The following is a 23530-nucleotide window of genomic DNA, read 5'->3' on the forward strand; positions in this document are numbered from 1 at the left end:
ACCCCCATACCATCACAGATGCTGGCTTTTGAACTTTGCGCCTATAACAATCCGGATGGTTATTTTTTTCTTTGTTAAGGAACAACACCACGTCCACAGTTTCCAAATATAATTGGAAATGTGGACTCATCAGACCACAGGACACTTTTCCACTTTGCATCAGTCCATCTTGAATGAGCCCAGCAAAGCAGGCAGCGTTTTTGGGTGCTGTTTTATAAATTGGTTTGGCAGCATATGTTGTTCCAAAACCTGTATGTACCTATCAGCATTAATGGTGCCTTCACAGATGTGTAAGTTACCCATGCCTTGGGCACTAATGCACCCCCATACCATCACATATGCTGGTTTTTGAACTTTGTGTCGATAACAGTCTGGATGGTTCACTTCCCCTTTGGTCCGAATGACACCATGTCGAATATTACCAAAAACAATTTGAAATGTGGACTCGTCAGACCACAGAACACTTTTCCACTTTGCATCAGTCCATCTTAAATGCTCTCGGGCCCAGAGAAGCCGGCGGAGTTTCTGGATGTTACAGCAATAAACGAGGAAACACTGTGTCTCTATCTCGTTATCATCTGTCATACTGCAACAATCGCCTCTTCGATATTTTTGCGTAACTGTGCTAGTTTTCACATACATTACTGACTCACTAAAGAAAGAGTAGCTGCAGAACAGTTTTATGCTTGTTAAATCACAAAACAATTACTGTATATTTGCATCTCCTCCTCTTACTATTGTGGGTGTTCTAACAATCACCATATACGTTTGTACATGAAGACAGATGCATTGAACTGATTGTGCTTCTTATATTGCTCATTTAGGAGACGCAATCCTTTGCACAATAATTGAGTAAATTACCTTTTTATGTGCTAACAAGTTTGAACAAGTTTTAATAAACGCAAACCTTTCGTATACTAGGCCATTAATGTTGTGTAACTGTCATTCCGCACAGGCCAAAACCAGAGAGCACAAATCCACACTCATTGAGTGCCAATGAGCTAAAAGCCACTCATTGTCCAACACAGCTCTTAAGGTACTGGGAAGTGGTATTTACCAACATAAGTCACACCAGCATTAGACTAGACTTCATGAAAAAAATGAAAACATTAAAAAAAGCATTAGACTAAAACAAGCCATTACTCAATGTGAATGACAACAGTTCATCACTAGATGGTGGTGTTTGCATCTTTGTATACATATTTTGTACATTCAAGTGCAGCGATTTATAAACTAAAGTAATGTGTACAAAAAAGCGTGTCATCACTTTCGCTTTGCATAGTAGAGTCTTAACTTGCACTTACAGATGTAGCGACCATCTGTAGTTACTGACAGTGGTTTTATGAAGTGTTCCTGAGCCCATGTGGTGATATCCTTTACACAGTGATGTCGGTTTTTGATGCAGTACCGCCTGAGGGATCAAAGGTCTGTAATATCATCGCTTACGTGCAGTGATTTCTCCAGATTCTCTGAACCCTTTCATGATTTTACGAACCGTAGATGCTAAAATCCCTAAATTCCTTGCAATAGCTCGTTGAGAAATGTTGTTCTAAAACTGTTCGACAATTTCCTTACAAATTGGTGACCCTCGCCCCATCCTTGTTTGTGAATTACTTAGCATTTCATGGAAGCTGCTTTTTTACCCAATCATGGCACCTAGCTGTTCCCAATTACCCTGCACGCCCGTGGGATGATCGAAATAAGTGTTTGATGAGCATTCCTCAACTTTATCAGTATTTATTGCCACCTTTCACAACTTCTTTGTAATGTGTGGCTGGGATCAAATTCTACAGTTAATGATTATTTGCAAAAAAAAAAAAAAAAGTATTATTTTGAACATCAAATATCTTGTCTTTGTAGCATATTCAACTGAATATGGGTTGAAAATGATTTGCAAATCATTGTATTCTGTTTATATTTACATCCAACACAATTTCCCAACTCATATGGAAACGGGGTTTGTATTTGACTTCATTAAATTGATTTTTTATTAATGTTTGGAGGAATAGAAAAGAACAAAAAAGGAAGAAAGAGGGGGAAATTGCAGGGACAAGAGTGGGATAAGACAAAGAGACAACAACAACAACAATAACAACAACAACAACAGAACAGCATCAGCAAATAGGATATGTACAAATATGATAGTAAAAGTCATAGCAAAGAAAAAGTTAGTGAAGTAAATATCAATAACACAGAAATAAGAACGAACATTATTATACTACAAATGGATCAATACAAATACCAATAGAAGTAGTACTATTGATAATGATCAATAACAATAATTACTTCTATTATCAACAATCCAATTGTTTCAGATGCAACAATACCCACATGTAATGAGAACTTGAAATACAAAAAAAAGCAGATAAATGGAGGGGAAAAAAGACGAGCAAACTGTATCAACCTTGTAGATTGTTATATTAACAATAGGTTAAGCTTTATCAGTTTGCCGTGTTTTACCCAGTTTCCCCTAGGGCAACAATGTTAATATATGTTTCATGAAACATGATTATATGCATGAGTATATGTATGTTTGTACAGTGAATGTACTAACCCCGTTTCCATATGAGTTGGGAAATTGTGTTGGATGTAAATATAAAGGGAAAACATTTTTTCAAATCCTTTTCAACCCATATTCGATTGAATGCACTACAAAGACAACATATTTGATGTTCAAACTCATACAATTGTTTTTTTTTTTGCAAATAATAATTATCTTAGAATTTCATGGCTGCAACCCGTGCCAAAGTAGTTGGGAAAGGGTATGTTCACCACGGTGTTCCATCACCTTTTCTTTTAACAACACTCAATAAACATTTGGGAACTGAGGAACATAATTGTTGAAGCTTTGAAAGTGGAATTCTTTCCCTCTCTTGTTTTATGTAGAGCTTCAGTCGTTCAACAGTCCGGGGTCTCCGCTGTCGTATTTTACATTCATAGTGCGCGACACATTTTCGATGAGAGACAGGTCTGGACTGCAGGTGGGCCAGGAAGGTACCCGCACTCTTTTTTTTATGAAGCCACGCTGTTGTAACACATGCTGAGTGTGGCTTGGCATTGTCTTGCTGAAATAAGCAAGGGCGCTTAGATGGCAGCATATGTTGTTCCAAAACCTGAATGTACCTTTTTAGCATTAATGGTGCCTTCACAGATGTGTAAGTTACCCATGACTTGGGCACTAATGCACCCCCATACCATCATAGATGCTGGCTTTTGAACTTTGCGTCGATAACAGTCTGGATAGTTCGCTTTCCCTTTGGTCTGGATGACACGATGTCGAATATTACCAAACACAATTTGAAATGTGGACTCCTCAGACCACAGAACACTTTTCCAATTTGCATCATTCCATCTTAGATGATCTCAGGCCCAGAGAAGCCGGCGTTTCTGGTTGTTGTTGATAAATGACTTTCGCTTTGCATAGTAGAGCGTTAACTTGCACTAACAGATGTTGCGACGAACTGTATTTACTGACAGTGGTTTTCTGAAGTGTTCCTCAGCCCATGTGGTGATAACCAGATTGATGTCGGGTTTTGATACAGTGCCGTCTGTGGGATCGAAGGTCACGGTCATTCAATGTTGGTTTCCGGCCATGCCGCTTACGTGGAGTGATTTCTCCAGATTCTCTGAACCTTTTGAATATATTCCGGAGCGTAGATGTTGAAATCCCTAAATTTCTTGCAATTGCACTTTGAAAAATGTTGTTCTTAAACTGTTTGACTATTTGCTCACGCAGTTGTGGACAAAGGGGTGTACCTAGCCCCATCCTTTCTTGTGAAAGACTGAACATTTTTTGGGAAGCTGTTTTTATACCCAATCATGGCACCCACCTGTTCCCAATTAGCAAACCCACCTGAGGGATGTTCCAAATAAGTGTTTGATGAGCATTCCTCAACTTTATCAGTATTTATTGCCACCTTTTCCAACTTTTTTTTCACATGTTGCTGTCATCAAATTCTACAGTTAATGATTATTTGCACACAAACATTTTTTTTTATCACTTTGAACATCAAATATGTTGTCTTTGTAGCATTTTCAACTGAATATGGGTTGAAAATTATTTGCAAATCATTGTATTCTGTTCATATATATGTACAGTATGATATATGTATGTTTGTACAGTGAATGTACAGTATATGTACAGTATTTGCATATGTATGTATGTACATAAAGTGAATGTATATGTACAGTATGTTAAAGTTAAAGCACCAATGATTGTCGCACACACACTAGGTGTGGTGAAATTTGTCCACCCCCTGGGAGGTGAGGGGAGCAGTGGGCAGCAGCGGTGTCCGGGAATCATTTTGGTGATTTAACCCCCAATTCGAACCCTTGATGCTGAGTGCCAAGCAGGGAGGTAATGGGTCCCATTTTTATAGTCTTTGGTATGACTCGGCCGGCGTTTGAACTCACAACCTACCGATCTCAGGGCGGACACTCTTACCACTCGGCCACTGAGTAGGTTGTGTATACGTGTATGTGTATGTTTGTACAGTGAATGTGTATGTACAGTATGTGTATATGTATGTATGTGTATATATATGTATGTATGTATGTATGTATGTACAGAGAATGTGTATGTACAGTATGTGAATATGTTTGTTTGCACAGTGAATGTGTATGTACAGTATGTGTATATGTATGTTATACAGTGAATGTATATGTAAAGTATGTGTGTATGTATGTACTGTATGTATTTATGTATGTGCAGTGAATGTATATGTACTGTAAGTGTACATGTATGTTTGTACAGTGAATGTATATGTGCAGTATGTGTAAATGTATGTATGCATGTATGTACAGTATGTGTATATGCATATGATGTATGCGAATGTATATGTACAGTATGTGTATATGTATGTCTGTACAGTGAATGTATATGTACATGTATGTGTATATGTATGTTTGTACAGTGAATGTATATGTACAGTATGTGTAAATGTATGTATGTATGTATGTATGTATGTACAGTATGTGTATATGTACAGCAAATATATATGTACAGCATGTTTATATGTATCTTTGTACAGTGAATGTGTATGTACAGTATGTATAATTGTATGTGAAGTCAATTGAAGTGAATTATATTTATATAGCGCTTTTCTCAAGTGACTCAAAGCACTTTACATTGTGAAACCCAATATCTAAGTTACTTTTTTTTTTTTAAACCAGTGTGGGTGGCACTGGATGCAGGTTGGTAAAGTGTCTTGCCTAAGGACACAACGGCAGTGACTAGGATGGCAGAAGCGGGAATTGAACCTGCAACCCTGAAGTTGCTGGCACAGTCGCTCTACCAACTGAGCTGTACTGCCCCATGTACATACATGTATCAATGTACAGTAAATGTGTATGTACAGTATGTGTATATGCATGTTTGTACAGTGAATGTATATGTACGTGTATATGTATGTTTGTACAGTGAATGTATATGTACATCTATGTGTATATGTATGTTTGTACAGTGACTGTATATGTACAGTATGTGTATATGTATGTATGTATGTACAGTATGTATGTATGTATGTGCAGTGAATGTATATATACTGTAAGTGTATATGTATGTTTGTACAATGAATGTATATGTACAGCATGTGTATTTATATGTATGTACAGTATGTGTATATATACTGTATGTACAGCGAATGTATATGTACAGTATGTGTATATGTATGTTTGTAGAGTGAATGTATGTGTATATGTACAGTGAATGTGTATGTATGTACAGTAAATGTATACGTACAGCAAATGTATATGTACAGTATGTGTACATGTATGTTTGTACAGTGAATGTATATGTACAGTATGTGTAGATGTATGTATGTACAGTAAATTTATATGTACAGTTAATTTATATGTACAGTATGTGTATATGCATATTTGTACAGTGAATGTATGTACTGTAGTTTTACTTAAGTAAAGAGTTCCTGGTATTTAGTGTAGAGAATACGCACAGCTTGGGTGTCCACACTGGTAAGATACAAGAGTGGGTTTCCCCCCTTGGTGGACATCGGCAGAGCGATGGTCAGATACAGCAGACTGACCGGGAAGTTGCCCATAGAAATCTACAAAATGATGTATTGTGGTTGAAATATCAATGTCAGTATGGCGACAACATCATAGTTCTTAATCAACACACCTTCACAGTGAAGTTAAATTCAGGTCCAATGTCCTCAAGCGTTTTCACCGTTGTCACCGGCGCAATCGTTGAGTTGGCCACGTAGAAGTTGATGTTGGACTTCCTGGACAGAATAAAACACAAAATTGGAAACATTGCTTTCATTGTTATTTGTAACAGTTTCTGCAGGACCTTTAGGTCTTTAGTGTGCTCTTGAAAATACTTTGGTCCAAATAACAATGGCTGTATGTTAGTGTGTGCTAACTATAAAATTGTGTGTGCAAAAGCGGTGCGGACTGCCATATTAAAACAAGGATTTTGTTTGTACCGGTACTAGGGATGTGATGATGGAAGGTGTTATGATAAACTGCCGTACAACTCTTTAAGTATTACTGCTTTACATTAAAATGACTGTAAAAACGTGATTGATAAGCAGTATCATGTTTTTCTTTCTTGGCTGTTTTTATTTCTTGTTTTATATGTTTTTATGTATTGCATTTTAGTATTTTAGGTGATATACTCTGCATTTCTTTTAAAGTATATTTAACTATTTTTTTTCATCCTTCTGTGTTAAAACGTAAATGTGACACTATGTGCCCCTTTTCTTATGTCTGTACAGCACATTGGCCAACTACGCTTGTTTTGTATTTGCTATATAAATAAATCAACTGAACTCATTCCATGAAGAAGCATGCTAGCGCTAGCTCATGGTTAGTTAGCTTGAATGCTAACAGGAAACATTAATGTCTTTCCCCGTTAAGAAACAACATGCCGTAATATGAACTTGTATAAACACATTGCTGTCGGAGCAACTCAAATTTTCAATTGAACCGACAGGCAGTGCTAGATTAGTTGGTGATGTGCGGATCGATACTGAAATATTGATACCACAGATATCAGATATTTATGCTATAATATCGATTCCCGAATCAAAATATCGATACTTTCGTTTTTTTAGATAGTCTATATCATTGACAGCTCCTCTCTGAGCTGCAACCTTATCGTGGTAGAGGAGTTTGCGTGTCCCAATGATCCTAGGAGCTATGTTGTCCGGGGGCATAAAGCCCCCTGGTAGGGTCTCCCAAGGCAAACAGGTTCTAGGTGAGGGATCAGACAAAGAGCAGCTCGAAGACCTTTATGAAGAAGAAACATCATGGACCCAGATTTCCCTCGCCCGGACGCGGGTCACCGGGGCCCCCCTCTGGAGCCAGGCCCGGAGGTGGGGCACGATGGCGAGCGCCTGGTGGCCGGGCCTGTTCCCATGGGGCCCGGCCGGGCACAGCCCGAAGAGGCAACGTGGGTCACCCCTCCAATGGGCTCACCACCCATAGCAGGGGCCATAGAGGTCGGGTGCATTGTGAGCTGGGCGACAGCCGAAGGCAGGGCACTTGGCGGTCCGATCCTCGGCTACAGAAGCTAGCTCTTGGGACGTGGAACGTCACGTCACTGGGGGGGAAAGAGCCTGAGCTAGTGCGCGAAGTCGAGAAATTCCGGCTGGATATAGTCGGACTCACTTCGACGCACAGCAAGGGCTCTGGAACCACTTCTCTCGAGAGGGATTGGACCCTCTTCCACTCTGGCGTTGCCGGCAGTGAGAGGCGACGGGCTGGGGTGGCAATTCTTGTTTCCCCCCGGCTCAAAGCCTGTACGTTGGAGTTCAACCCGGTGGACGAAAGGGTAGCCTCCCTCCGCCTTCGGGTGGGGGGACGGGTCCTGACTGTTGTTTGTGCTTATGCACCAAACAGCAGTTCAGAGTACCCACCCTTTTTGGGAACGCTCGAGGGAGTACTGGAAAGTGCTCCCCCGGGTGATTCCCTTGTCCTACTGGGAGACTTCAATGCTCACGTTGGCAACGACAGTGAAACCTGGAGAGGCGTGATTGGGAAGAATGGCCGCCCGGATCTGAACCCGAGTGGTGTTTTGTTATTGGACTTTTGTGCTCGTCACGGATTGTCCATAACAAACACCATGTTCAAGCATAAGGGTGTCCATATGTGCACTTGGCACCAGGACACCCTAGGCCGTAGTTCCATGATCGACTTTGTAGTTCCATCCATCCATCCATTTTCTACCGCTTATTCCCTTTCGGTGTTCGGTGTCGCGGGGGGCGCTGGCGCCTATCTCAGCTACAATCGGGCGGAAGGCGGGGTACACCCTGGACAAGTCGCCACCTCATCGCAGGGCCAACACAGATAGACAGACAACATTCACACTCACATTCACACACTAGGGCCAATTTTAGTGTTGCCAATCAACCTATCCCCAGGTGCATGTCTTTGGAAGTGGGAGGAAGCCGGAGTACCCGGAGGGAACCCACGCATTCACGGGGAGAACATGCAAACTCCACACAGAAAGATCCCGAGCCTGGATTTGAACCCAGGACTGCAGGAACTTCGTATTGTGAGGCAGACGCACTAACCCCTCTGCCACCGTGAAGCCCGACTTTGTAGTTGTGTCATCGAATTTGCGGCCTCATGTTATGGACACTCGGGTGAAGAGAGGGGCGTAGCTTTCTACCGATCACCACCTGGTGGTGAGTTGGCTGCGATGGTGGGGGAGGATGCCGGACAGACCTGGGAGGCCCAAACGCATTGTGAGGGTCTGCTGGGAACGTCTGGCAGAGTCTCCTGTCAGACAAAGTTTCAATTCCCACCTCCGGAAGAACTTTGAACATGTCACGAGGGAGGTGCTGGACATTGAGTCCGAGTGGACCATGTTCCGCACCTCTATTGTCGAGGCGGCAGATCGGAGCTGTGGCCGCAAGGTAGTTGGTGCCTGTCGGGGCGGCAATCCTAAAACCCCTTGGTGGACACCAGCGGTGAGGGATGCCGTCAAGCTGAAGAAGGAGTCCTATCGGGTCCTTTTGGCTCATAGGACTCCGGAGGCAGTGGACAGGTACCGACAGGCCAAGCGGTGTGCAGCTTCAGCGGTCGCGGAGGCAAAAACTCGGACATGGGAAGAGTTCGGGGAAGCCATGGAAAACGACTTCCGGACGGCTTCGAAGCGATTCTGGACCACCGTCCGCCGCCTCAGGAAGGGGAAACAGTGCACTATCAACACCGTGTATGGTGCGGATGGTGTTCTGCTGACCTCGACTGCGGAAGTTGTGGATAGGTGGAAGGAATACTTCGAAGACCTCCTCAATCCCACCAACACGTCTTCCTATGAGGAAGCAGTGCCTGGGGAATCTGTGGTGGACTCACCTATTTCTGGGGGTGAGGTCGCTGAGGTAGTTAAAAAGCTCCTCGGTGGCAAGGCCCCAGGGGTGGACGAGATCCGCCCGGAGTTCCTTAAGGCTCTGGATGCTGTGGGGCTGTCTTGGTTGACAAGACTTTGCAGCATCGCGTGGACATCGGGGGCGGTACCTCTGGATTGGCAGACCGGGGTGGTGGTTCCTCTCTTTAAGAAGGGGGACCGGAGGGTGTGTTCCAACTATCGTGGGATCACACTCCTAAGCCTTCCCGGTAAGGTTTATTCAGGTGTACTGGAGAGGAGGCTACGTCGGATAGTCGAACCTCGGATTCAGGAGGAACAGTGTGGTTTTCGTCCTGGTCGTGGAACTGTGGACCAGCTCTATACTCTCGGCAGGGTTCTTGAGGGTGCATGGGAGTTTGCCCAACCAGTCTACATGTGCTTTGTGGACTTGGAGAAGGCATTCGACCGTGTCCCTCGGGAAGTCCTGTGGGGAGTGCTCAGAGAGTATGGGGTATCGGACTGTCTTATTGTGGCGGTCCGTTCCCTGTACGATCAGTGCCAGAGCTTGGTCCGCATTGCCGGCAGTAAGTCGAACACATTTCCAGTGAGGGTTGGACTCCGCCAAGGCTGTCCTTTGTCACCGATTCTGTTCATAACTTTTATGGACAGAATTTCTAGGCGCAGTCAAGGCGTTGAGGGGTTCCGGTTTGGTAACCGCAGGATTAGGTCTCTGCTTTTTGCAGATGATGTGGTCCTGATGGCTTCATCTGACCGGGATCTTCAGCTCTCGCTGGATCGGTTCGCAGCCGAGTGTGAAGCGACCGGAATGAGAATCAGCACCTCCAAGTCCGAGTCCATGGTTCTCGCCCGGAAAAGGGTGGAGTGCCATCTCCGGGTTGGGGAGGAGACCCTGCCCCAAGTGGAGGAGTTCAAGTACCTAGGAGTCTTGTTCACGAGTGAGGGAAGAGTGGATCGTGAGATCCACAGGCGGATCGGTGCGGCGTCTTCAGTAATGCGGACGTTGTACCGGTCCGTTGTGGTGAAGAAGGAGCTAAGCCGGAAGGCAAAGCTCTCAATTTACCGGTCGATCTACGTTCCCATCCTCACCTATGGTCATGAGCTTTGGGTCATGACCGAAAGGATAAGATCACGGGTACAAGCGGCCGAAATGAGTTTCCTCCGCCGTGTGGCGGGGCTCTCCCTTAGAGATAGGGTGAGAAGCTCTGCCATCCGGGAGGAACTCAAAGTAAAGCCGCTGCTCCTTCACATCGAGAGGAGCCAGATGAGGTGGTTCGGGCATCTGGTCAGGATGCCACCCGAACGCCTCCCTAGGGAGGTGTTTAGGGCACGTCCAACCGGTAGGAGGCCACGGGGAAGACCCAGGACACGTTGGGAAGACTATGTCTCCCGGCTGGCCTGGGAACGCCTCGGGATCCCCCGGGAAGAGCTAGACGAAGTGGCTGGGGAGAGGGAAGTCTGGGTTTCCCTGCTTAGGCTGTTGCCCCCGCGACCCGACCTCGGATAAGCGGAAGATGATGGATGGATATCATTGACAGGAAGATAGTGTAAAAAGTAACTAAAGTTGTGATTGAGGCAATGTGTCAATGTTGTGGTACATATTCAGTATTGTCACGTTAAATTGTTAATGGAACTGAACTGTAAATTAGTTTTAAATAATATATACATTAGTTTTGAATAAGAAAGGTATTTTAATGCTTTAATCATTTTACTCATTTCCTTTTTTTATGGTTTCAAACACCATTTTTGAGTTTTTTTGTATGATTTTGTGCTGGGTTTTTTCCCTGTTTTATCACAGTAGCTTTACTGTACAGTTATTCACGTCACTACCTCAATATAAATAAATAAAAAACTCTGTCTTGTATTCTTTATGCTATGAGACATTTGAAACACAAACATTTTTAGATTTCACCAGACATAGTAGGTATGTTTACACAAAGGGTCGGTATCGCCGATACCAGCCAGAATTTTACTCAGTATCGGATCGGAATCAGTGATATCGCACATCACTGATCTAATAATAACAGGAAGTGAACCCACGTGACGTCACATAAACCAGAAGTGATGCGCCCAAACCCCGGGTTTTATTTGTCACTACTAAAACCTTTCCAAATTAAAACACTGATTAAAAAAACAACATGGCTCTTAAGAAGCCAGAAAAAATATTTAATATTTTATCTGCAGATGAAAGTACATTCTATGTCAATCTATTTAATCAAATGTTCTAAATAAAACCTGGCTTAAAGATTTCAGCGCGTTTGTATATATACTTTTTGAACACATTCAACAATAATGCAATAATAATCATAACCGTGATATGAAATGTTCATATCGTTTCGTCCCTAGTGTGTACAACCGGCTGTCACCATGGAGATGCTCATTTCCAGCACATCTGGGATCACGTTCCTACTTGTGCTGTTTCCTTCTGTTGTTCAACATGCGGCACACAACTATAGACGCACGATCTGGACAATTGAACCTATTTTTACCAGGATTTTGAAGGGGACCGCGCATCCGGTGTTTTTGCCACAACACCGGCATAAACTGTGGTGGTGCGCAGAATGATCCAGGTGCAAGAAGATGCATGTTGCAAGAAGAGCTTTTATATATTAATAATACATCAACAATATGAAAAATCGGTGGTGACAGCTGGCTCCAAATCAGCACTTAAGACATTCATCAGCTCAAATATGGAATTGCCAGACAGACGATACGTCTAAAAAAAAATTCTGACAGAAATACAGTAATTTCTTGCCACATCATGCTTCAACTTTGTTTTTTTTATAATTTTGTTTTGGCGATTTTTAAGCATCTTTTCGGCCTTAATTTAGCACTTATAGGCATTACAAATGTCAACACTACAGTTGTATTGAGACCAAACCAATCAGAGCGTGCTGTACAGTATTGTGGCCACTGATTGGCTCAGCAGCATTACTATATTGGATTACTTTAAACGATGGATGGATACTTCTCAGAGATTAATTGACAACATTCATGTCCGGTACCAATTAACAGCCATAAACGAGGAAACACTGTGTCTCTATCTCGTTATCATCTGTCATACTGCAGCAATCGCCTCTTTGTCATTTGTGCGTAACTGTGCCAGTTTTCACATACATTACCGACACATTAAAGAAAGAGTAGCTGCAGAACAGTTTCAGGCTTGATAAATCCCAAAATAATTACTGTATATTTGCATCTCCTCCTCTTACTATTGTGGGTGTTCTAACAATCACCATATACGTTTGTACATGAAGACAAAAGCATTGAACTGATTGTGCTTCTTATATTGCTCATTTGCACAATAATTGAGTAAATTACCTTTTTATGTGCTAACAAGTTTGAATAAGTTTTAATAAACGCAAACCTTTCGTATACTAGGCCATTAACTGTCATTCCACACAGGCCAAAACCAGGGAGCACAAATCAACAGTCATTATGTGCCAATGAGCTAAAAGCCACTCATTTTCCAAAACAGCTCTTAAGGTACTGGGAAGTGGTATTTACCCAAAACAAGTCACACCAGCATTGCACTAAACTTCATGAACAAAATGAAAACATTTTAAAAAAGCATTAAACTAACACAAGCCATTACTCAATGTGCATGACAAAAGTTCACCACTAGATGGTGGTGTTTGCATCTTTGTATACATATTTTTTACATTCAAGTGCAGCGATTTATAAACGAAAGTAATGTGTACAAATAAGCGTGACATCACTTTTTCAATCGACAACATTCTGTCTTGCAACAAGGTGGCCAACATGGGACCTGACTACTACAAAAAAATCAAATAAATGCTCTTTATTTGAGTTGCTGCAACTCCTTCAACGTTTTTTAAAATTCACGGAATGTTTATCCATCTATTTATCCATTTTCTATACATAGCGCTTGTCTTCATTCAGATCACGGGGGAGCTGGAGCCTATCCCAGCTAACACGGATTGTCGAAGTATGCACCCTGGACTGGTCGCAAGTCAATGGCAGGACACATGTAAGTGTTTTATTCATTTTTGTTTTGTAGGTTAAGGTGTTTTATCGGTTGTACTCCTAGGTTAATGTTGCAAATCAATTCAAATTTATTAATAGTCATAAAGATTATAAAATGTTATTTTTTGGAACCAAATGGTTCAAGCCGATCCAAAAATGTTAATAGTTCAATAGGAATAGATTTTTTTTCTATTTCAGGCAAATTGATGCACTCTAAATCTTTTCTGTTACAGACGAAACAACAATGTTAATAACATTCTTGTTTTTGTTGTAGGTGAATCTCACCATATTTTTTGGTTTCTTTAATGTTAATCACAATACAATGTTATGCAGAAGTGTACTTATAACAACTTTATAGACAAATGATTATAATTATAGTCGTGACGTGAAATGTTTTCTTCTTCCTGGGGGGGCTGTCACAGAAAATAACTGCGAAGCAGTGAATTAGGTGATGGAGTGTATGGTACACTCACTTGCTGTATTGACACTGCACAGATACTGTGTTAATGTTGCATCATTTTTTAAAAACATTTAACCGGCTAACAAAATTAATAATTAGAAAATGTTTTTTTTTTTTTTTTTAAACAAATAACTCCACTGAAAGGAACATTAAATGTGCTCCCTTTGGTCAATGAGCCAAATAGTAAACATGAAAACAACAATGACCATATTTGGCAATATAAACAAAATGATGACACACTTTGGAATTTCTTCTTTTTTTTGATTCCATTTATATCAATAATGGCAACAAAAAACGATGTCTAACACGTCACTCCTACATTAAGTACGAGCTGTCACTTCCTAATGAACACAGTTTGGTGCTTTACAGTCAAATGACACAACAGCAATTGTTATTTTCTTAAAGTAACATACACATCGAGGGACGTACAATCGCTCCTCATGCTTCAGTATCGTGTGACACATCACTACCAACATGTTATTTTGATGCGGGAGTACTCAGAAAACATGCACACACCACACAAAGATGCCAAAAGAAAGATTTGAGGCCTTAACCTCATGATCACCTGGATAAAACAACCCCAGCATCGTATTTAAGAGGAATGGACACGTCTACTTTGTTGTCTGTGGTTACTTGCTCTTTACTGTCACTGCCAACACAGAAAGAACACAACAAGCATTTGTATTCAAGATAACAAACTATTTTTCCTACCAATAATTTACCTTTTAGCATCAAACTTCACCTTGGCTCGATTTAGCGGATAATTGAGGTTGTATTCAAAATTGAGCTGAAATTTCATCTGTGAAGGAACAACACACATTTGAACACCAACAAAAATCAGATTGAATTTTTCTAGCACTCACCGCTTGGTCTTTTTTCAAGGCCGGGTATCCGACTTGGCAAGTAACAGTCTGCTCTTGACTTGATGAACATTTGACTCCATCAGTCTGGAACGGTTTAGCGCAGACAATTATTAGTTGAAGGGGTGTACAAAAATATTGACTCACAACCGAACAGCGATTCTTATTCATCCCGACCCAAAACCAGTGAAGTTGGCAATTTGTGTAAATCGTAAATAAAAACAAAATACAATTATTGGCAAATCCTTTTAAACCTATATTCAATTGAATAGACTGCAAAGCCAAGATACTTAACGTTCGAACAGGAAAACTTTTGTTATTTTTTGCAAATATTAGCTCATTTGATGACTGCAACATGTTTAAAAAAAGCTGGCACAAGTGGCAAAAAAGACTGAGAACATTGAAGAATGCTCATCAAACACTTATTTGGAACATCCCACAGGCGAACGGGCTAATTGGAAACTGGTGGGTGCCATGATTGGGTATAAAAGCAGCTTCCATGAAATGCTCAGTCATTCACAAACAAAGATGGGGTGAGGGTCACTACTTTGTGAACAAATGCATGAGCAAATTGTCAAACAGTTTAAGAAAAAATAAGTATTGCAAGAAATTTAAGGATTTCACCATCATAATATCATCTAAAGGTTCAGAAAATCTGGAGAAATCACTGCACGTAAGCGATGATATTACAGACCTTCGATCCCTCAGGAAGCGGGAAAAAGCAACATCACTGTGTAAAGGATATCATCACATGGGCTCAGGAACACTTCAGAAAACCACTGTCAGTAACTACAGTTGGTCGCTAAATCTGTAAGTGCAAGTTAAAACTCTACTATGCAAAGCGAAAGCCATTTATCAACAACACCCAGAAACGCTTTGCTGGGCCGGAGCTCATCTAAGATGGACTAATGCAAAGTGGAATAGTATTCTGTGGTCTGACGAGTTCACATTTCAAATTGTTTTAGGAAACTGTGGCCGTTGTGTCCCCTGGAACAAAGAGGAAAATAACCATTCAAGTTGTTCTTGGCGCAAAGTTCAAAACCAGCATCTATGATGGTATGAGGGTGTATTAGTGCCCAAAGCATGGGTAACTTGTGATAGCACCATTAAAGGGGAACATTATAACAATTTCTGGAAGGTTAAAACCAATAAAAATCAGTTCCCAGTGGCTTATTTTATTTTTCGAAGTTTTTCTCAAAATTTTACCCATCACGCAATATCCCGAAAAACAACTTCAAAGTGCCTGATTTACACCATCGCTATATCCACCCGTCCTGTGACGTCATTGCGTGAAGCCACCAGAAACAAACATGGCGGCTAGTACAGAAAGGTATAGCATAGTAGCTCGGATTCAGACTCGGATTTCAGCAGCGCAAGCAATTCAACAGATTACGCATGTATTGAAACGGATGGTTGGAGTGTGGAAGCAGATACTAAAGAAGAAACAGAAGCTTTTGAGCCATATCACGACAGACAGCAGCACAGGAGGAAGCGCGGACGAATTCGGCGATCGCCTTCTAACCAACTATTGGTATGCGTTTGTTTGGCATTAAATGTGGGTGGAGTGAAAGGCTGGATGCAAATATAGCTACAAATGAGGCATATTGATGCAATATGTACATACAGCTAGCCTAAATAGCATGTTAGCATTGATTAGCTTGCAGTCATGCCGTGACCAAATATGTGTGATTAGCACATAAGCCAATAACATCAACACAACTCACCTTTGTGATTTCGTTGACTTTATCGTTGGAAATGCATCTGCTTCGAGTGTCGCAGGATGTCCACACATTTTTGCCATCTCTGTCATAGCATAGCTGTGGTCTATACAGTGTGCAGAACAAACGAGGGACTTTCGCATATTTTGACCACTGGTGCAACTTGAATTCGTCTCCTTTCGTGTTGTTACACCCTCCGCCAATACACCGACGAGGCATGATGTCTCCAAGTTACCGGACAACAGTCGAAAAAACGGAAAATAACAGAGCTGATTTGACTTTGTGTGTGTAATGTGTTTGAGAAAATGGCGGGTCGCTTCGCGACGAGACGTCACGGGTGTAAGGTTATCGCTCCGGCAGCGAACAATTGAACTATGGCGCACATTGTCTGGGTGCAAAACAACATTGACCCAGGGAAGATACAGGTGGCGCCATGACAAGGTGTTGGCAATGCTCGCAGACATCTTGGAGCAAGAGAGGAGAAAGAAACACCCAGCCAAAACAAAGCCATTGCTGAGCACCATCACCTTCGTGAAAGAGGGTCATAGACCAGTTGTCCAAGGCCAAGCCAACCAAAACCTCTTGCAGTTGGCCCAGGGATGGGAGATGGAGGTCGACCTGGGGCGGAAGCTCCTCTTCCCAGAGGCAGTACTGTCCACCACTCTGAGACCAGACATAGTTATGTGGTCTCCAGAGGGAAAGAAAATCATCCTGGTGGAACTTACTGTCCCGGGGGAGGGGGGATGTGAGGAAGCGGCAGAGAGGAAGAAAATAAAGTACCAACAACTTGTCCAGGACTGATGACAGTGGAAGTTGGTTGTTGAGGATTCCCTGCGCAATCTGTGTGGAATATAATGACAAAGGTTGGATTGAGAGGTCACTTGAGAAAAACAGCCGTTCGTAGGCTGGGAGAAGCGGCGGAGAGAGCCTCCTGTTGGCTCTGGCATAAAAGAGAGGACAATAGCTGGAAGCCTGGATGAAAGGAGCAGTGATCTGGCCAATCACTGCTGACCTACCAACCGGAGAGTGTTGTGGTTAAGGGTCGAAACACTCGGTGAACGTTGAGGACCACCTGATGACCTCTTGTCCAGGGCAAAGCTTTATCCATTAGAAATGGATTATAATAGCATCTTTGATGTATTTGCAAACTGAACTCCCTGGGCAACCAGTGACTTCCAGGAAAGTCTGGATGACAACCGAGAAAGGTCGGTGACGCTGGAGAGACAGCTGACCTCCAGGAAAGACTGGCGGGGTAACAGGGGCCAGCAACTCCTGTTGCAGCACTTGCAAGTGGGCACCAAGCAAGCTACCGAACGTACAAATAAGCAATACCTCCAGAGTCTCCCGAGAGGGGGGAGGATGAGAGACTCGCTAGGACAGATTCAACGGCAACGACAAGGACAGTGACATGGACACAGAGAAGGCTCAAACAGACCACCTTGACTGGGGAGGCATGGGAAGTAACGTGCAATTGCGGAAAGATCTCAAAATACACCAGAGCATGGCCAAGGACAAGGCCAGGTGTGGACAGGCACACCGCTCAGACGAACAGTCAGGTGAGACGCAGGAGAACCCTAGGCAGGAAGCAAACCATAGTCCTAGAGATCTCTCAGTGCTTGCAATCCCCCAAAACACCACAAGTACAACCTCAAATGCCATTCCAGAAAGCCCACCCCAGCCAACGAAGGAAAGAATCAAGTGGCCTAAGATGAGTGGGACCAAGGAGTGGTCCATGCTCGATGAAGATCTGGAAACAGTGCTTGAAATGGTTCAAGCAGGTTCAGTAGAAAGGAAGGTGGATTCACTCACAGCCATCACCTACAACTTGGGAAAAGAGCGGGTTGGAACAGTGCCAAGGAGAGAAAAAAAAGCCAGACCAGAAAAGCAGGAAAACAGAAGAGAAAGAAATATCAAACAACTTCGGAAGGAGAATAAAACCCTGAGAAAGCAATTCAAATTGGCAAGCATGGAAGAAAAGGAAGGTATAAAAGAACTGACAGCCAGCCTCCGCGAGCAGCTCATCAGGGTGAGAAGAGCTGAAGGGGAAAGGCAAAGGCGGAAAAGGCAGGAAGCTGCATGAGCCCAGTTCATAAAAGACCCCTATCGCTTCACCAAGTCACTTTTGGGAGAGGCAAGGTCAGGGACTCTAACAAGTTCTAAGGAGGAGGTGGAGGAGTTTGTTGAAGAGACATTCAGTGACCCTTCAAGAAACAATGCCCTACCAGGAAATCTCGGGCTTGGTACCATCAGTCCACCAACATCCTCCCTCAGCACAGAATATCCATCGTGGAGAGAGGTTCAAGAGGTTGTCAAGCACGCAAGATCAGCTTCTGCCCCAGGTCCTAGCGGTATACCCTACAAAGTATACAAGAAATGCCCTAAGCTCCTACACAGGCTGTGGAAGCTTATGCGGGTTATATGGGCCAAAGGAACCGTACCAACAAGCTGGAGAAGGGCAGAAGGGTGCTTTGTGCCAAAAGAACGGGGATCCACAAAGATCAGCCAGTTCCGAACCATTTCCTTGCTAAGTGTGGAGGGGAAAATCTTCTTTTCAGTGCTGGCCAAAAGAATGAGCTCCTTCATGACCCGGAATGGATATATTAACACCTCTATCTAGAAGGGCGGTATCAAAGGGTTCTCCGGGTGCCTGGAGCATACAGGGCTCCTCAGCCAACTTATCCAAGAAGCAAAGGAGAAGAAAGGCAACCTAACAGTAGTCTGGCTTGATTTTGCTAATGCATATGGGTCAATTCCCCATAACTTGATCCAAGTGGCTATGGACCATTACCACATCCCACATCACATCCAGGGGATGATCACCAGCTACCTGGGACACATCAAGCTACGATTCCAAGCAGCCATGTTCACAACTAAATGGCAGCCAGTGGAGAAGGGAATAGTGACAGGGTGCACCATCTCTCCCATCTTGTTTGTCACGGGAATGAACCTAATCATCTCTGCAGCGATCATAAAGTCAAGAGGACCAAAGACTGCAGCAGGAAGTCAACAACCAGCAATCAGGGCATTCATGGATGATCTTACCGTGATAACACAAACTCACGTGCAGGCGAGATGGGTCCTGGCGGAACTGGATCGTATGGCTACTTGGGCGAAGATGATCTTCAAGCCCAAGAAATCAAGGTGTCTGGTGATCCAAAAGGGAAAAACAACGGGAAAGTTCAAGCTGCTTGTTCAGGGGGAAGCAATCCCAAACATCCAAGGGAACCCTATTAAATGCCTTGGAAAGTCGTATGATGATTCCATGACGGATAAAAACAGCATCTCCAGCACCAAAAATCAGGTTGAAGAATGGTTGAAAAGGATTGAGAAGTCTGGTCTGCCTGGGAAATACAAGTGCTGGATCTACCAGCATGGCCTACTCCAAAGACTTATGTGGCTTCTCACCGTGTACGAAGTGGCGATAACAACAGTTGAAGGGTTGGAGAGGAAGTTCAACAAGCACCTTCGGAAATGGTTGGGGATACCCCCGAGCTTTACATCTACGGGGCTCTACATAAGGTCGGGTCAGCTCCAGCTCCCCCTGTCTTCAGTTCTGGAGGAGTTTAAAGTCGCAAAATGCAGACTTTCCCTGACGTATGGGGACTCCCAAGATCGGCTGATCAGGGAAGCTGGAATAAGAACAAGATCTGGCAGGAAATGGACCGCTAGCACTGCTATTGCCCAGGCAGTATCATCTCTCAGGACCAAAGATACCATCGGAAGCCTCTGCACTGGAAGACAGGGTCTAGGAACATCACATTTCCAGCAGTGGTCCAAGTCCACTCCCAGGGAAAAGAGGACCTTGATTCAGGATGAAGTCCGAAAACTTGAGGAAGAAGGAAGAAGAGCTAAAGCCATCAAGCTCGCAACCCAAGGTGCCTGGACAAGGTGGAACCTTCCCAAGAGGAACGTGACGTGGAGTGAACTGTGGAGGCTGGAGCCGTTTCGTATCTCATTTCTGCTTCGAGCAGTATACGACACCCCTGCCGACCTTGCATAGGTGGGGAATGAGGGAGGACCCGCTGTGCAGGTTGTGTGGCAGTAAAGGAACTATGGCGCACATTCTGTCTGGGTGCAAAACAGCATTGACCCAGGGAAGATACAGGTGGCGCCATGACAAGGTGTTGGCAATGCTCTCAGACATCTTGGAGCAAGAGAGGAGAAAGAAACACCCAGCCAAAACAAAGCCATTTTAGAGTTCGGAAATCGGTTAAAAACACATATGGTCTTTTTTTCTGCAACATCAAGGTATATATTGACACTTACATAGGTCTGGTGATAATCTTCCACTTTAATGCTGAAAGGTACGTACAGGTTTTAGAGCAACATATGTTGCCATCCAAACAACGATATCATGGACGCTCCTGCTTATTTCAGCAAGACAATGCCAAGCCACGTGTTACAACAGCGTGGCTTCATAGTAAAAGAGTGCAGGTACTAGACTGGCCTGCCTGTAGTCCAGACATGTTTCCCATTGAAAAAGTGTCACGCAATATGAAGCCTAAAATACCACAGCAGAGACCCCGGACTGTTGAACAACTTACATCAAGCAAGAATGGGAAATAATTCCACCTGAAAAGCTTCAAAAATTGGTCAAAAAGGGTTGTTAAAAGGAAAGGCCATGTAACACAGTGGTAAAAATGCCCCTGTGCCAACTTTTTTTTAAATGTGGTTGCCATTAAATTCTAAGTAAATAATTTTTTGCAAAAAACATTTTTTTTTCCTAGTTCGAACATTAAATATCTTGTCTTGCAGTCTATTCAATTGAATATAACTTGAAAAGGATTTGCAAATCATTGTATTCTGTTTTTATTTTCGAATTCACAAAGTTTCATAACAATTATTATCCCAAAATAATTAGGGATGTGCATCTCTATCTTAAATGGCGATTTGATATGAATCTACATCAGGGGTCTCAGACAAGCGGCCCGCGGGCCAACTGCGGCCAGCTATTTTTGTATGAACGGCACTTTACAGCGTCGCGTGCGGAGCTGAAGGAATCTACCAATCACGGTGTGGTATGTGGCTCTGGAGGGCCGAACATTGACGTCACCTGCGTGATGCAAGCAGAGAAGCAACATAATTGCCAATCCTCACGATTTTTCCAGGAGACTCCTGAATTTCAGTGCACCTCCCGACAACCTACCTGTGCAACCATTCTCCCGAATTTGTCCCAATTTTCACCCGGCCGACATTATCAAGGGCTGCCGTGACTGCACTGCCTTTAATGTCCTCTACAATAGTGGTTCTCAACTTTTTTTCAATGATGTACCCCCTGTGAACATTTTTTAATTCAAGTACCCCCTAATCAGAGCAAAGCATTTTTGGTTGAAAAAAAGAGATAAAGAAGTAAAATACAGCACTATGTCATCAGTTTCTGATTTATTAAATTGTATAACAGTGCAAAATAATGCTGATTTGCAGTGGTCTTTCTTGAACTATTTGGAAAAAGGTATATAAAAATAACTAAAAACCTTGTTGAAAAATAAACAAGTGATTCAATTATAAATAAAGATTTCTACACATAGAAGTAATCATCAACCTAAAGTGCCCTCTTTGGGGATTGTAATAGAGATCCAACTGGAATCATCAACTTTATTCTAAACATTTTTTGTTGTACTATTCTTCCACAGTTTATAAACTTACATTCACACTTCATTGAAGTATTATTCAATAAACATATGTATAAAGGATTAATAAATTGCGTCTGTCTTTTAGAATGTTTTTAATAAATGCTACGTGTCCCTGTAATTCACTGTAGCAATTCAATGAGACTTCACTGCCATCGGACCTCCCCTCCTCTCTGAGCTGCTACCTTACCGTGGTAGAGGAGTTTGCGTGTCCCAATGATCCTAGGAGCTATGTTGTCTGGGGGTTTTCATGCCCCCTGGTAGGGTCTCCCAAGACAAACAGGTCCTAGGTGAGTGATCAGACAAAGAGCAGCTCAAAGACTTCTATGGAATTACAACGAAATGAACCCAGATTTCCCTCGCCCGGACGTGGGTCACCGGGGCCCCGCTCTGGAGCCAGGCCCGGAGTTGGGGCACGATGGCGAGCGCCTGGTGGTCGGGCCTGTTCCCATGGGGCCCGGCCGGGCACAGCCCGAAGAGGCAACGTGGGTCATCCCTCCAATGGGCTCACCACTCATAGGAGGGGCCATAGAGGTCGGGTGCATTGTGAGCTGGGCGGCAGCCGAAGGCAGGGCACTTGGCGGTCCGATCCTCGGCTACAGAAGCTAGCTCTTGGGACGTGGAACGTCACCTCACTGGGGGGGAAGGAGCCTGAGCTAGTGCGCGAGGTAGAGAAGTTCCGGCTGGATATAGTCGGACTCACCTCGACGCACAGCAAGGGCTCTGGAACCAGTTCTCTCGAGAGGGACTGGACCCTCTTCCACTCTGGCGTTGCCGGCAGTGAGAGGCGACGGGCTGGGGTGGCAATTCTGGTTGCCCCCCGGCTCAAAGCCTGTACGTTTGAGTTCAACCCAGTGGACGAGAGGGTAGCTTCCCTTCGCCTTCGGGTGGGGGGACGGGTCCTGACTGTTGTTTGTGCTTACGCACCAAACAGCAGTTCAGAATACCCACCCTTTTTGGGTACACTCGAGGGAGTACTGGAAAGTGCTCCTCCGGGTGATTCCCTTGTCCTACTGGGAGACTTCAACGCTCATGTTGGCAATGACAGTGAAACCTGGAGAGGCGTGATTGGGAAGAATGGTCGCCCGGATCTAAACCCGAGTGGTGTTTTGTTATTGGACTTTTGTGCTCGTCACAGTTTGTCGATAACAAACACCATGTTCAAACATAAGGGTGTCCATATGTGCACTTGGCACCAGGACACCCTAGGCCGCAGTTCCATGATCGACTTTGTAGTTGTGTCATCGGATTTGCGGCCTTATATTTTGGACACTCGGGTGAAGAGAGGGGCGGAGCTTTCTACCGATCACCACCTGGTGGTGAGTTGGCTGCGATGGTGGGGGAGGATGCCGGACAGACCTGGCAGGCCCAAGCGCATTGTGAGGGTCTGCTGGGAACGTCTGGCAGAGTCTCCTGTCAGAGAGAGTTTCAATTCACACCTCCGGGAGAACTTTGAACATGTCACGAGGGAGGTGCGGGACATTGAGTCCGAGTGGACCATGTTCCGAACCTCTATTGTCGAGGCGGCTGATTGGAGCTGTGGCCGC

General features: G+C 43.7%; 1 protein-coding gene across 2 annotated transcripts in view; it reads right to left on the reverse strand.

The window, feature by feature from the left end:
* The window catches only part of itga2.2 (integrin, alpha 2 (CD49B, alpha 2 subunit of VLA-2 receptor), tandem duplicate 2), a 133175-nt gene that overhangs the window by 12666 nt on the left and 96979 nt on the right, over positions 1–23530 (reverse strand). For both annotated transcript variants that reach the window (XM_061906188.1, XM_061906189.1), the window contains 5 exons: positions 14639–14722; positions 14498–14574; positions 14341–14424; positions 6137–6239; positions 5952–6062 (listed from right to left, as the gene is read on the reverse strand). In XM_061906188.1, the coding sequence (XP_061762172.1) occupies positions 5952–6062; positions 6137–6239; positions 14341–14424; positions 14498–14574; positions 14639–14722 (459 nt within the window). The remainder of the gene's footprint in view (positions 1–5951; positions 6063–6136; positions 6240–14340; positions 14425–14497; positions 14575–14638; positions 14723–23530) is intronic.

The sequence above is a fragment of the Nerophis ophidion genome, linkage group LG07 (assembly GCF_033978795.1).
Source record: "Nerophis ophidion isolate RoL-2023_Sa linkage group LG07, RoL_Noph_v1.0, whole genome shotgun sequence".
In the NCBI taxonomy this organism is placed as follows: domain Eukaryota; kingdom Metazoa; phylum Chordata; class Actinopteri; order Syngnathiformes; family Syngnathidae; genus Nerophis; species Nerophis ophidion.